The following is a 13,903-nucleotide window of genomic DNA, read 5'->3' as shown; positions in this document are numbered from 1 at the left end:
AAATTCAAAACGGGTCATCACGTGCATGACATTTTGCAGTGCAGGATCCTCTGCTTCTCTCCACCACCATGGACGGCCAAGCTGAGCGCAGCATTGTCGATTGGGATGAGAACGACGTACACAACTGGTTAACAAATCTCGGCTACCCGCAATATGAAAGTCAAATTAAGGGTATGTTTCGTTGGCATTCCTGGCGACGGCCTCTAAATTCTCTCACAGAACACAGAATATCCGGTGATGTCCTTTGCATGGTCGACGCCGAAACCCTCAAGAACGTTGGAATAGCCACCGTTGGACAACGTCTCGCCATTCTTAAAGCCGTGTACATGATAAAACTTGCCCATAATGTTCCGTTAGAAGCCGACGACTATGTACCGCCTTGTCCGTCCGCCCATCTACCTTTCCTTATCAGACTCCCTGATATATTCACTAGCTGAAGCCCCAGAGCGCTTAGGGGATGCGACCGTAGAGAAACTCCATGCCACTGTCAGGGATCAGGGTGAGACGGCTATTATTCTTCCGATACTAGTTATAATCTAGGCTTCCATTCTCCAGCCGAAAGATTGCGTATTTTGGAAGAAGAGAATCGAAATATCAACATCACTTTGCAGTCATTCCTTGACGACTACAATAATTTCAGAGGGTCAATAGGACGATCGGTACGTTCTCTTTCGGGTTTTCCCTATATCAGTCTTCCATAACTTCACAGATTCATCAGGATGATAGCAGTCCACTTCGTCGACAGCCTTCGTTTAAATGGGCGCAATACGTCAAACCTGCCAAGTCACCAACCAAGGCCGACCTTGACACCCCCCACTCATCCCCGCAGCAACTCGAACACGATATAGCTCCGTATGCTCGTTCCAACGGACAGCCGCCACTACCAGTTCCTTCCACTTCCTCAGCACCGGAGAAGTCACGGTCAGGTTCCTCCTCCGAGTCCCCTAATCCGAACCAATCTGTTACGAAGCCGTTACGGCAGGAGAGTTCGGACAATTTGAAGAGCTTCAAAGTCAGTCTAGACGATCCAACGTGGAAGGTCCTTCCGGCCGCACTGAAGAAATACCGCATCAATAATGATAACTGGGAAAACTATGCTATGTTCATATGTTTCGGGTCCGCAGGTACGTCGACCACCTTCCTTACATTTCCTTTGATCTTGATCCGTTCATAGGCAGTAGGATAGAACGCTGTCTCAGCTACGACGAAAAACCCTTGCTCCTCTTCCAAAAATTGAAGGAAGGCAAGAAAAACCCCGTCTTTATGTTGAAGCACATCAAAGATATCCGTTCACCGATAGTTGTTGCTCAACAAAAGCACGCTGCTCGGAAAGCATCATCGGTTATGTCCAATGATGGAACAGCCACCGGACCCAGTCACGGGAAGCCCTCACGTCCAATAACACGGCCACCGAAGCTTGAGGTACAAGATCTTTCAGCGCCTGCTCCACTACCTACTAGTTTGAGCGGTTTGAGCCCTCAGCCAGGATGGCCAGAACCTGGCGTTGCCTCACCATCTGTGGACCCAAGACTCGGTGAGGATGCATTAGCGCCAGGATCGGCAACCACACAGAATACACTGCAATCAACGAACTCAGCGATGACCGGAACAACCGTTGTGGCTAGCTCAAATGGACATGATGGTGTTAAGGCCCCACCAGAGCAATCCCACAGTGGGCGGGAATTGCCAGTCGCTTCATCTGGGGTATCATACGCAGTAGCGATATATCCCTACATGGCAGAACAAGAGGATGAATTTGATGTCGTTGTGTAAATATTACGATCACGTTTCCTTTTATCCATGCTTTACTGATATGTACGATCTAGCGGTGACACCTTCGTTATACTCTCACGAGCTCGAGGCTGGTGGGTCGTGCAACGCGATCCAACAGGGTCCGGGATCGTAGATACGGATATTGTTAAGCAAGGATGGGTACCTGCAGGCTGTTTGTTGGAAACTAACGTTCCCGTGGCTTCCGCTATCGCAGAGGCTACAGCCTCCAAGAGCAGCACAGCTATCGTTAGCGGTTCACCCCCGGTGACGCCGGTATCGAAGACGCCCATTCTTCCGTTGAGCATTATTTCGACGAGTTTCCCGGGAGTCGCATTAATGGACTACAAGAAGAAGGGAGAAGAGGAGTTGGATTTGGCAAAAGACGATGCTCTGCGAGTCTTCAAGCGATATAACCATTGGTCTTACGTATGTAGCACTACATTTTTTTAGCGACACGCCACTGACTTTATGTTAGGCTGTCAAAGAAGAAGGAGGAGATCGTGGCTGGGTGCCGGTTAGTTTCTATCTGGCTCGTCTCCTGATGGTATTCGTAATTATCTTTTCGTCTAGTCATGGTTCATAGGGAAGGTTGCAAATAGTGGCCTTCAGCCTGCCACACCAAGTACCAGCGCACCTGCTCCCGTATCATTGGATGATGCCAACGGTCAACCATCGCCAATGTCGTCTGCATTTCCCCCAGTTCAACAACGGAGCACGACGGCAGTAATTTGACGCATCCGTATCCACTATTCACTTTTGCTGGGTTTTTGGTTTGATCTCGGTTTTTTACGTTTCTCACGCTATCTTTTTGTCTTCTGTCATATTTACGCACTTACATTGTATTTTAAATGCAGTCCTCGTCGTTTTGGAGCATTGCTCCCTCCTTATTGACTCTTGAAGCGTAATCATAAGTCCGGATCCGCCATCCTCATTCCATCGGCGCTTGGGTGCCCGATGGCTCCAACTTATATTACATAAACCTGCTTTTGTGCAACCTATATGTTCCTAATTCAGCTACCTACACACTCTCTCACTAGACCAAATATTACGGAGGAACATATATCAACTATGAACGTCATACAAAAGCAGACAGATATAAGTACAATGAAACGCAAATACAAAATGTAGGTTGGTTAGTCATGAAGGAAGCGAGCAGTAGTTAGGTAACGTATCCAAAAATTCCAGTGATCGTACATATAACAAAGAGCAAGTTCAACGCGTGTACAACAGGGTGAAAGGAGATGTCTGGACACCCTCATTAATGGCCGTGTCGCCACCGTGTGTGCGCAGTTTCATGACTGTCCGAGTAGGATGGGTCTGGAGCCGAAGGCCCGGCGTTCACTTCTGCCCGCGTCAACGTCAAATCATGAAGACATTAATGCCAAGTACTGACCAGGATTATGATAAGAATTTGGACGAGTTGAGTATGGCGGTGGCGGGGGCATACTAGATTGAAGAACAGGTGGAGGCGGAACATTACTAGGGTGCGCAGGCGAAACATAACCACGAGATGGAGGTTCAACAGCTTGCGGCTGAGGTTGCTCAACACCATTGAGCGTGTAAATTGACCTTCCGTCAGGATACGTTATAGTAACATGTTCATTACCCTGGAATGAAAGAAGATCGTGAACGTGAAATTCGAAATGACAAGGGAAATTAACCCACATCCCAATCTCGTCGCTTGCGTTGGCTGTGGGTCACACCGTTAATCGTTTGCGTCACAGTGCTCTCACTTGTCCAACGTCGCTGACCACCACCGCCTACCGAGAAACGTGACGCCCGCGAAGTTTCAACTGCAGGGCGTGAGAGGGCGTGCTGCTGCATTGATCTTCCAATCGAGAAAAGACCACCACCCATGCCAGACAAGAGGATGTTGATGCCATTTCGACGACTAGAAGTAAATGGATCATCATCAAAAACCGAGTTATCTGTGAAACTTCGCCGAGGGGCATAATCGTGCGAATGATGGTGGGGTTGGGTATTGAAAAAGTTATCGAAGAGAACAAATGGGTCAGTGAACACAAATGGATCTGGAATACCCGTCTCTTCATAAGGGGATGGAGATGATGAACGATAGCGAGGCTGGGATCTATAGCCGTCATGTCTGGTCCTTGGTGGGGGAGGAGGCGGAACCTCCGGGGGCGGGTACGAGCCATGTAAGTCAAAGATCTGAATATGCCATGCGGTTAAAACGGGGCAGAAAACAGACGCAAAACACGCGTACTCTTCGTTTCTCGGCATCGATAAGGACCTCGTAGGCATTGTTTACCTGTTATACTAAATAGGAGCTGTGAAACGGAGTAAGCAAGCCCAGGACATACCTGGCGAAATTTCTCCGCAGAATGCTGCTTTTCAACAGGAGATGCATCAGGAGCAAGCCGGTCAGGATGCGTCTTCAAGGCCTTCTTCTTGTATGCTTTGCGAACTGGTTGGTATTCAGTGAGCATATAAGGATACCTGATTGGAGAGAAACCCTACTTTCTTCCGGAGTTGCATTGGGATGCAAATCGAGGACTTGGTAGAGATTCGTTGCCATTGTCGTGCAAGTATAGCGGTGAAAGAACGAGGCGTTGGTGACGGAAGGAGGTCAAGATGCAAGGCGTCTATTCTCGTCTATTTCAGGTCACGGAAAGAGCTCGAATTCGGTGATCGGCATATCACGTGATACAAAGATGACGTCCACTACGGACCAGTTTTTTCGGCTCAAATTTTTACTCAAATTGGATGCATGATGCATTTCCATGAAACCATATTTTGCGCAACGGCATCCACCTCAAATGGCCCTGGCAACGTCGCTATTCATGATATACAAACTGGAACTCCCTTGGCCTCTTTCAAGCAGACTAATGCCAGTGCACACTGTACCGCATTCGTCGAGTCTGGCGATTCGCAGGGAGGCTTCATCTTAGCGGCCCAACCAGATAAATCGCTTCTTAACATGTACAACTTTCAAAAGGTCCGTCGTACTCTCTCCTGGCAGCTTGGCGAACTCCATAATGCCAGTAGGACCAAATTAGCTTGAAAATGGTATTACCAGAAAAGTTGTCTTGTGTCGCTGTGGATCGCAGGGGAGAATATGCGGCCGGAGGAACATCGAATGGTCGGATATATCTGTGGGAGGTAAGTTTTGTACTCTTGTCTAGTGCCACAAGTATCTCTGATTTGAAGGTGTCCTCTGGCGTCCTTTTCAACTCGTGGGACGCTCATTATCGCGACATAACGGTATTGCGATTTACTCAAGATGGCGTTGCATTGATATCGGGTAGCCAGGACTCTGGCGTGAGCGTCTGGTCCGTATCCAGGTCAATTTGGAACCTAGTTGGGAAACTTGACAAGCTTTAACTTTTTCATAGACTGGTGGACGATGACTTTCAGAATGAACTCGTCTTGCCTTATTGCACCTTGGCCGATCATACCCTTTCGGTCACAGATATCGTCTGTGGTCTTGGCACTTTCCCTACGTGCAGAGTGCTGACTGCGTCCATTGACCATTCAGTCAAGGTATTTTCGCATTATAGTTCTAGTTCTCTTCGCTCTGACGCGTTTCTAGCTGTGGGATCTGTCCTCTAAGTCGCTTTTGACTGTCTTTCAGTTTCCCAAAGCAATCGCTTGTCTTGCTTGGGACCCTACGGAACGCTTGTTTTTCGCCGCATCATCGGATGGATCTATATACCAGATGAACCTCTTCAGACAGTCCAAAGACACAGTGAAAGGGCGCACTATGGAAGCCATCGGCGGCGCTGGTGTTCATGACATCATTCGCATTGATGATGAAGGACCCTTCCCTTCAAACAAAAGGCTGATATCCGTTGGGTTAGTTTCAGCTATCTCCGCCGGACCTATGACTTATCCTGTGCACCTCTAGCCAAGACGTTACTTGTCTCGCGATTTCATTTACAGGTTCGCTCCTATTGGTAGGAACCTCCGTAGGGTTAATCCACATCTATGATATCGCATCTCATCAACTACTGCGTGCTATCTCCACACACAAAGGATTCTCAATAACTTACCTCGCAACCATGCTCAAACCTCCGGATCTGATTGGTCATATCAATCTCACCATGAATTTTGCAGATGCTCGAGATCTTATCCCCGTGAAGCCAGTGCTTCCCTTCCAGAGGATCCGAGACGCGAAAATACGTGACATGCATGAGGTGTCCCTTATCCTTCCTCCTAGAAATGCGGTATGACTTCTTCGCATTTATCTATATCATTATTCAATTATTCCGTTCCAGGAATACGACGATGAAATAACATTTTATCCTTTATCGTCTTTCCTTCGTGACCAGGAGTTCTTTGTCAAGCCCTTGGGCTCTAGCAATAGAGAAGTAGACCAAGACGCAGTTTCTTTGGGTTCCAGGGTGACAAATCTCGAGGCCGAAGTTGTCCATCTTAGAGAGCAGCTCGGGAAGGCAAAAGGGTTGAATGATATGATGTGGGATACTGTTGTTCAACGTGTTATCGGTCAACCTAAGACGAAGAGTACACCCGCTGATGCCACATACTCTGCGGAAAGCGACAGGCCCCGTAAACGTGGTCGGACAAACACATAGTTAGAAAATAGCAGACATCTGTATAATCTTGGTACACCGATGTTCGCTGATTCTACACTGACGACACAGATATACTTTTTCGTTCCGTTTAATGACGCTATTTCCAACACATTCGATGTTCGCACCACAAAGCTTGTCTTCTAAATGAGCCCAAGACCGATTTTTCCGTATTCTCTGAGGTAAGAGCCTCCTCGGATTAGGTCTACCATATAACGCTCCACTGCTTGTGCAACATTCCGGGTGCGAACAATGAAGATAGATTATATATAAACGAAGTCCTCTTATCGAGAAAATCCAAGCAACTAATGCGAGGACTTCTCTCCTTCAGTCTGATTGACAGACCTCGCTGTCCGTACCGGCTTAACGTGAATTACTAACGGCGTCTTCTGACAAGGCGACTGCCGTGATATACTATGTGAGTCTTGTGCATGGGCTCATTTTTGTAACAGCTCACTTGCAGAGATACCTAGATTCGTTCTATTTCAACTAATGATCCCGTCAAAAGATAAATCTGGCGCGATGTGGATAACAGTGGTATCTCTGAAACCTCTGTTTATCAATGATGCTATCTTTGTAACTGTGGACACTACCCGTAGTGTTGTCGGAGGCGACGACGATATCATTGCAGCATCTCACCTCGGTCCTAACATGACAGCATCCACTCAAGTGATCTAGATATTTTTTGTTCGAATATCCAGTTGCCGTCCCGACTGCTTCAAATGGAGCAGGAACCGTCTGGACCAAGATCTTCGGGTCGTATGCGTATGACGGCACTTGGGGCGCTACAACGCGTCTTATCTCAACAATGAGCACCCAGTCAACATACGCTGGTCGCAATCCCCGGCGTAGCCGCAGGTGACAGCAGCATCTTACCTACGAAGATTATTGCCCTTCACGAAGCCTGCTTATTCGTTATACACGTAGAATTCATCCAAAAGAGTCCGGGATGTGGCACCTCCGAGTCTGGCAGTGGTAGGATGTACGTTAATTGCGAATACTCTTTTCCAGGAACACACTCCGATAACACGGGAATCCGAACATGTATGATCAAAATCCCACCGCCTATGTCGCTCCTGGTCCCAAGTTCGTTGGGTAGTAGTATCAATCAATTCGGGTAGCTTAAATAGCTCTGTAGCTATCAAGCTGTTTTGTTTCATCCTAGTATGGATAGTGTCTATGATTTTATTATCTTTGACTTGTGTGAAAGCATTCCTCGCACATAGCCTACCGACTTGCTACGTCCACGGTCATCACAGTGCTAACAAAGGCATCCAATTTGAAACATTTACAGAAATGTTCCGAAATTGCGGCGAAGGACAGAGTTCACAGGAACACAGATAAAGAAATATATGTCAGAAACCTTTATTGATTTTATCCTCTATTCCCAGCAATTGGCAAAGACTGCGAGTTTGCGGGTTGGGATACATAGCCGCTACCAAGAAAAGAAAGGGTTAGCTAACATGTTTGTTACAATTGGGACAGAACTACTGACGCTGCTCACACTTCTGGTCACCCTCACTGCCGGGCCCAGGTGCGGTTAGACAAAACTGCTGGCCTGACTCAACTGTTTTTTCTGAACCGACATTCTTTTTCACCCATTCAAGCTCCTTACGGACCATTTCGCGTGCCTCTGCCTCGTCAGGGAATGGTCGCTGATACCGTGTGGTTGAGAACCAAGGATTGAAGGCCCGCGTGATGGCCATCCATTCAGGATCGAAGCATAGAACGGGCGGATCAGTCGATTGATCTTTCGGCGAAAGTATATCAACAACCTGGCAGCAGGATTAAATTACACAAGATAAGTGGCCATTGGATCCGTACCTCCAGAAACTGTTTTTTGGGCATACATTTATCCAAGGCTAGATACTTGGTTTCAGATCGAAAAGTAGATATTGGAGAAGTCACAACTTCGACTTCCTCGTCATCCAAAGATATTTCATCTGGATTGTTCCGTAGCGGCTCCATTGAAGGACTGTCAACATCCTCATCATCGATGGTTATTTCATCCGGATTATCAGCTTTAGCCGGAGGGCCGGGGGATGACAGACTTTCATGAACAACGGTCGCCTCAAATCGTACGTGCATGTGCGCCGCAAACCACCAACAAGGCTTGAGTGTGCGAAGAAGCCCCATAAGCGGTGGGGCCCCAAACGCACCCTGCTCTATCTCAGAACGAAAGTGTGCCTTGCGTCTGATGAGGCTTTGGACGTCTCCATGCTGATCTATGGATTGTGGCCAGTCATGGGACAGAACAACATCAGGGTTTGAGAGCTAAGCACGGCAATCGGTGAAAAGTGCTGAAGATAAAGCGTGCAGAAGACAGACAAGAGACAGTCTTCGAATATTGAATTCGCGGATGTGATATATGCTTCTGATCGTACTGGAGTCATATGGTATCTTTTCGTAGCTTCCTACATAAGGCATGAAGCGAATGAGGTTGAAGAAATGACAGCGACCCCACCTGATGAGAAGTTGTATCCCTTGAATATCCCGGATACACCAGCGATACGTATGCCATTCACTTGAACACATCCGGCGTGCCCAAGAAAGTAGATATTAGGGGCTACCCATCCACCATGATAACTAGAATCGCATTTAACCTCAGCGTCACGATTCAGAAGGGGAGAAAAGAACACGTACAGTTCCCACATGTAGTTCGAAGCTTCATGATTCCCCCCAATAATAACAGTAAGAATGGGAGCTGTCTTCTCACCGGTATAATACCTGGATTGTACGACGGTTAAGTCTGATAAATCATCCGTAAAGGAGTATAGTGCACTTGTGGAATGTCTGCAGAGCCTTGTACTTATTTGGAACGGCCATACATTGCAAATCGCGGTAGTTCCTCACGGCCTGGAAATCACCGCAAATAAGAAGAAGATTGACTTTATACGCATGTTGCGTTTCTAACTTGGAGATATGCGCGTAGATATCATCAAGCTCGCCGTGACAGCATCCTTCGACTGCTACCTGAATTAAGATTAATGTACATTGTACCGGAATTTCAACAGCGAAATACCTTCATTGCGCGGATTTGTGGTAGCGAAGGTGGTGGTGGTGGTAAAGTAACCCTAACCTTAGGTCAGGAGGCAGTCTAATAGGCTAACAATTTCTATAATTGCATTAAATCCCATCGGACTCCGACCATCATGTGGCGCAGCGTCATGGGTTGCTACCATGCCGCCTTGATTGTCGAGTTTCTGCAGCCTGTCTAGAGCCTAAAATTACATTATGCACACTATGCATAGTACATATGATATAAAAGCTACTTGTTATACTGCATCTTGAATTTCGAACACTGGACTCTACCAGCGGGCTTAATCACAAATATAGCAATGTCATCCTTTACGGGACTTCTTCTTGGTAGTTTGTAGCGAGGGAACCTGAATGGTTCCACCCAGAGCCTCTCCGGCAATGCCATCTCCACTCTCGATGTGAGTCTTAGCCTCCAGATAAAACATCACATCGCGAAGCTGATCCTCCAAATCCCTGATTTTGGCTTGAGCCTCCATCGACTGGGTGTTCCCAACTTCCACCTTCTCCTTCATTTTCCCCAGATTCTTCATCAAGCCTTCGCTCACTGCCCTTTCCTCATCCAGTTCTTTCTTCAACCTCTTCGCCAACTGGCCCATCGTGTCGGCTCTACTCTCAGCCTTAGTTTTGTCTTTGATCAATTCTGCTGCACGGGCTTCCTCTTCTTGCATCATTCGTTGCTCCCGCTCCCTCAGGTCCACCTGAGCTTTCTCAAAATCTGCGGAGAGCTTCGATACCATCTGTTTCAGATCATTGACTTGGGTTTTGAGCTCTGCGGTCTGGTCCTCGTAGTAGGACCTTTGGGAATCCAACTGAGAGGTCAACAGGTAGGAGTACTCGATTCCGATGGCTTCTATCTTTTCGGCACTGAGCGCGTCAGCGGGGCTCGGTCCCAAACCACCTTCTCTGGGGCTCGTGCCCATGGACGAGGCCGCGCTAGGAAGCTCTACTAGCTTCCCATCAGCTTTGTTTTGGATGAGACGGTGAACGTATCCGTCTCCAGCATAATCCCAGACACGTTGTGTTTCCAGTTCCAATGAGTAGAGATGTGTCGTCAACTGATAATGTTCCTGAGCATGGGCACGACCATATCTACCACAGCCAATATTGCCGCATATAAGACAAATCCAGAGGTTGGCGGTAGATGAGCAAGAGGAACATGATGACAGAGAATATGTAGAAGGATTTGCAAAGGGAATGGAACGGGTAGAAGAGGAAGACGTCGGATGGGACGTAAGAAGCGTCTGAGAGTATCGGCATACCGGGCACCTGCGAGCAGTTATTACACGCCTGACGATGTTGTCGAGCTCCACGTACCTGCTGTCACCCCACTTACTCAAACACATACAGTGGAATGTGTGAGAACATGGAACAGTAATCAATCCGGTAACTGCGGAGTCCATTCGCTCCAAACAGACAGGACATGTAGGTAGTTCATATGATGACCCCGGACCAGAGGTAAGACGTGATATTGAATGCGATACATGGTCATCCATCTTTATGTTCACGGACAAAACATGAACAACATGGCATATTTCTGGCTGGTAGTAGAATGTCAAATTTGTTAAGATACAAAGTAGCTGACGACACACCTCCATCGAGTTGAATGGCTTGCCGTTATATGCCTCAATAAATTCGGTGGCATCCTCCCGTTTAAGAAATTTGATGATGACTATCGAGCGATTTGGAGCAGAATCCCTGCGTAGGATAGTCGAAGAGTGTAGATAGGTTAACAAAAAGACAACACGAACCGAATCATACGCAAGTGAGATATACTTTCAGCGGCAGGGGCTACAAAAGCCAGGAAATCAGATGGAGTCATCCACGATGGTACAGCCAATACGCCGAGCATGATCTCATCTGTGTCAGCATTTGTGTTGGTAAAGGTGGGCGTATCCTGTTCGTCGGGTTGTTTGGTAGACTCCCGGAAGACATGAACTATCCCTTCCGATAAATTGGTGGACCCAGTTACTAGTTGAGTATTACTGGGTACGAACGTTGCTACCTCCGGTTCTGCGCTACGATGTCAGCGAACACTTGAGGAAATACACCGCATGGGATCAATGAGACTCACCGTGACTATATGCTTTTTCTTTCCCTACAGCGTTCGTGGTAGATATACCCATTCTGTCCGACCAATCTAAACGTATGGGTCCGAACCGGTAATCCTTATTCCAAGGGTTGAACGTAGCGTTACGACGGGTAGTCGAAAGGGGTTTGTGAGAAGGAAGACGCTGAAAGAAAGATGGGGGAATAGCGGGGTCAAGCGAGTGTTCTTTCACGATAATTTGAATGTGATATCCTCGCATGGCAGCTAGCACGCCAGTATTACTATTGGCATACCAGGAGATGGTGAAGAGGAAAGACGCGCGGCAAATACGGCAGTACACCCCGGCGGCAGTTTTGGCAATTCTATATATACAGCTGCAATGAGAATGAGTGGAATAAGGGCAAATACTTACACAGTACCGGGTATGTCAAGTATAAATCCTTCGAGATCGGTAAATACATCTTTTCCTGCTCATCATGGCTTTTAGTCATGTCTACTCTTTAGATTGCAACTTTGCAAGAACAGTGAATCATGCCACACCTTTGGACATACTACTGCTAAGCTTCATATTTCCAAAACTCTTGTATATTTCTTATCTGTTGGAAATCCTCAGTGTTGTGCAGGGTAGGCTCCAGGCTGGTAAGGTCAGATGGTATGAACTTGTTATTCTACAACTCCTACAGAGCTTGTATTTATACTCTCCAGGCTTATATCTAGAATTTACTACAACTTTCTCTTTCTCTCAAGCTTACTCATCAACTCACGGCATGATGCCGGATTGCCTTTCTAGAACTTTCCAGCAAAATCCCAACATTATCCATACTCGTACATTTGCGTATGAGTCAATTCAACGACGGAGTTAGAGATGTTCATTCCCTTCACTCAACGACCCTTTCAACTCCCAGAGGAAATCTGTATCCTCCCTGTTTACGAACCTAAATGGTGAACCAATGTCAGGAAAAATGGCCATCGACAAGTTTATACCTACCTCGTCAAAAATACCCATTTCCAACAAGCTTTTATTGTGATTCCAAAGTGAGCTTTGATTCTTGCCGTCTCGAACACACCTAGCAACCTCATCGGCCTGGAAATGCCATCCACCTTGACGTGCAGAAGAGGCCATAAAGCGTCAATTTAATGAATGAATTATAGATTCTCACCCCCGACATATTCAAAAACCCTTTTCTCCGCCTTTGTCACTGATCCCTCGTCGTCGAAATACTCCACAGTGTATTCTTTCGGACAATAAATGGGAGGGTATATTTTGATGGTGCCCCGTTCGAAACGGATGATGACGCCAGGATTGACGGAATTCAGGTTGATACTGCAGCTAAGCACAGCTTGAGCACGAAGCTCAGCTGTATCAAAGGTTAGAGTGAATGCCGTATTCGAATCTACACCCGTCAAGGGCGTTTTGAGCATAGACGCAGAAACAGATGGGGCGGATAGCTTGTTGTCAGGATGCTCGTATAACGCCATGATCGCCTTTTGTAAGGGATATCAGTGCAGTGGTAGTTGTGGGAATAAAGTGAACTACCCAGACAAGAGGATAGGGCCCGCTTGGGTATATCATTAAAGAGGTATCACGTAGTCTCTGCTGGTACTTACAGATCAAGCAAAGCGCCTCCTCCCAAAGCAGGATCCAGGATACGATGTGTCTTCGGAATTTCTGTAACCGTCAGTTATTGAAAACGCGCTCAGGAAGATCTCAGAATAGACAAACTTTGGATGTCAAAGTTTCCAGACAGATCAGCCTGAAGTACTACCGGAGGTCCCAGACTTCCGCTCTCGATTAGTTTCTTGACCTCCAAGCAAAGAGGTTGGAATCTCGTCCAAACGGCCTCCATGAAAAAAACGCCCTCGTCATCTGCAGCGGATAGAAGGGCACGAAGTTCATGACCATTGCTAGTAACAGGTTTCTCGCACAGAACGTGTTTACCAGCTTTGATAGCGTCGAGGGCGTTCAGATAATGACAAGTATGGGGTGTTCCTGAACATAGCTTAATTTCTTCAAGCAGGACAGAAGAGTCAAGATTAAAGCACCAATATAAATTGCATCAACATCCTGAATAGCAGCTCTAATAAAGTTGATAGTCATCGAACATGATTTACGCACCTTGTCAGCGTAAACCTCTCTATAGGATCCATACGCTTTGATCGACGAGGCTCCCCCAGCATTTGTGTTAATAAATTCCTGGGCTTTCTCGGTAGTCCTTGAGCCCACAGCAACAACTTTGTGGACTACATCGTGAACATCGCGGCTAATCAGAGGTCCTTATTAGCGCAATATGTCGATGGCTACATTATGTCTGCGAACGTTTTCGGGTCCACCAGTAGGTCCTTCGAAGAAAGCTCAGTAAATCTGCAAAGATACAAAAGATAAATACCTTGACAAACGCAGTTGCTATCTTACCAGTTGAAATAATTCCCCAGCGAAATACGAAAGTAGTCATAGTTAAATACGAGTGTTGATCGATCACATCGTTGGTGGCGA

At 46.9% G+C, this 13,903-nt stretch overlaps 6 protein-coding genes across 6 annotated transcripts; 2 read left to right on the top strand and 4 right to left on the bottom strand.

The window, feature by feature from the left end:
- The first annotated feature begins 43 nt into the window (after window positions 1–43).
- BT62DRAFT_988194 (uncharacterized protein) lies at window positions 44–2,876 on the top strand. The gene is made up of 9 exons (XM_043190105.1): window positions 44–171; window positions 220–381; window positions 434–499; window positions 556–659; window positions 710–1,124; window positions 1,175–1,769; window positions 1,827–2,199; window positions 2,249–2,287; window positions 2,344–2,876. The coding sequence occupies exons 1-9, from the start codon at window positions 69–71 to the stop codon at window positions 2,503–2,505; spliced, it is 2,019 nt and encodes a 672-aa protein (XP_043037109.1). The 5' UTR covers window positions 44–68; the 3' UTR covers window positions 2,506–2,876.
- BT62DRAFT_1033740 (DnaJ-domain-containing protein) lies at window positions 2,658–4,309 on the bottom strand (the record flags this gene model as incomplete). The annotated part of the gene is made up of 5 exons (XM_043178362.1): window positions 2,658–3,380; window positions 3,439–3,942; window positions 3,998–4,042; window positions 4,095–4,198; window positions 4,252–4,309. 5 exons carry the CDS (start codon window positions 4,307–4,309, stop codon window positions 3,138–3,140), a joined length of 954 nt encoding a protein of 317 aa, XP_043037108.1. The 3' UTR covers window positions 2,658–3,137.
- A 183-nt stretch (window positions 4,310–4,492) lies between these two features.
- Window positions 4,493–6,448, top strand: BT62DRAFT_953279 (WD40 repeat-like protein). Its single transcript, XM_043188259.1, has 7 exons — window positions 4,493–4,729; window positions 4,780–4,893; window positions 4,942–5,075; window positions 5,127–5,274; window positions 5,324–5,586; window positions 5,639–5,957; window positions 6,009–6,448. The coding sequence occupies exons 1-7, from the start codon at window positions 4,502–4,504 to the stop codon at window positions 6,324–6,326; spliced, it is 1,524 nt and encodes a 507-aa protein (XP_043037107.1). The 5' UTR covers window positions 4,493–4,501; the 3' UTR covers window positions 6,327–6,448.
- A 917-nt stretch (window positions 6,449–7,365) lies between these two features.
- On the bottom strand, window positions 7,366–9,396 carry BT62DRAFT_972157 (DBR1-domain-containing protein). The gene is made up of 8 exons (XM_043189062.1): window positions 9,346–9,396; window positions 9,106–9,296; window positions 8,967–9,050; window positions 8,788–8,909; window positions 8,652–8,737; window positions 8,148–8,597; window positions 7,819–8,098; window positions 7,366–7,758 (listed from the first exon to the last, which is right to left on the bottom strand). The coding sequence occupies exons 1-8, from the start codon at window positions 9,349–9,351 to the stop codon at window positions 7,679–7,681; spliced, it is 1,299 nt and encodes a 432-aa protein (XP_043037106.1). The 5' UTR covers window positions 9,352–9,396; the 3' UTR covers window positions 7,366–7,678.
- Window positions 9,397–9,509: 113 nt separating this feature from the next.
- Window positions 9,510–12,064, bottom strand: BT62DRAFT_953273 (zf-UBP-domain-containing protein). Its single transcript, XM_043188258.1, has 7 exons — window positions 11,950–12,064; window positions 11,822–11,889; window positions 11,434–11,771; window positions 11,111–11,372; window positions 10,952–11,057; window positions 10,677–10,900; window positions 9,510–10,628 (listed from the first exon to the last, which is right to left on the bottom strand). The coding sequence occupies exons 3-7, from the start codon at window positions 11,666–11,668 to the stop codon at window positions 9,665–9,667; spliced, it is 1,791 nt and encodes a 596-aa protein (XP_043037105.1). The 5' UTR covers window positions 11,669–11,771; window positions 11,822–11,889; window positions 11,950–12,064; the 3' UTR covers window positions 9,510–9,664.
- BT62DRAFT_972151 (NAD(P)-binding protein) lies at window positions 12,045–13,862 on the bottom strand (the record flags this gene model as incomplete). Its single annotated transcript, XM_043189061.1, has 10 exons — window positions 12,045–12,344; window positions 12,398–12,510; window positions 12,570–12,894; window positions 12,947–12,968; window positions 13,018–13,078; window positions 13,133–13,399; window positions 13,453–13,474; window positions 13,526–13,670; window positions 13,727–13,749; window positions 13,797–13,862. 10 exons carry the CDS (start codon window positions 13,860–13,862, stop codon window positions 12,288–12,290), a joined length of 1,101 nt encoding a protein of 366 aa, XP_043037104.1. The 3' UTR covers window positions 12,045–12,287.
- Window positions 13,863–13,903: the final 41 nt, after the last annotated feature.

Source organism: Guyanagaster necrorhizus (genome assembly GCF_019112545.1).
Source record: "Guyanagaster necrorhizus MCA 3950 unplaced genomic scaffold BT62scaffold_22, whole genome shotgun sequence".
Lineage (NCBI taxonomy): Eukaryota > Fungi > Basidiomycota > Agaricomycetes > Agaricales > Physalacriaceae > Guyanagaster > Guyanagaster necrorhizus.
Note: the sequence above shows the minus strand (reverse complement) of the source record. Positions and strands in the feature narration are given on the sequence as shown.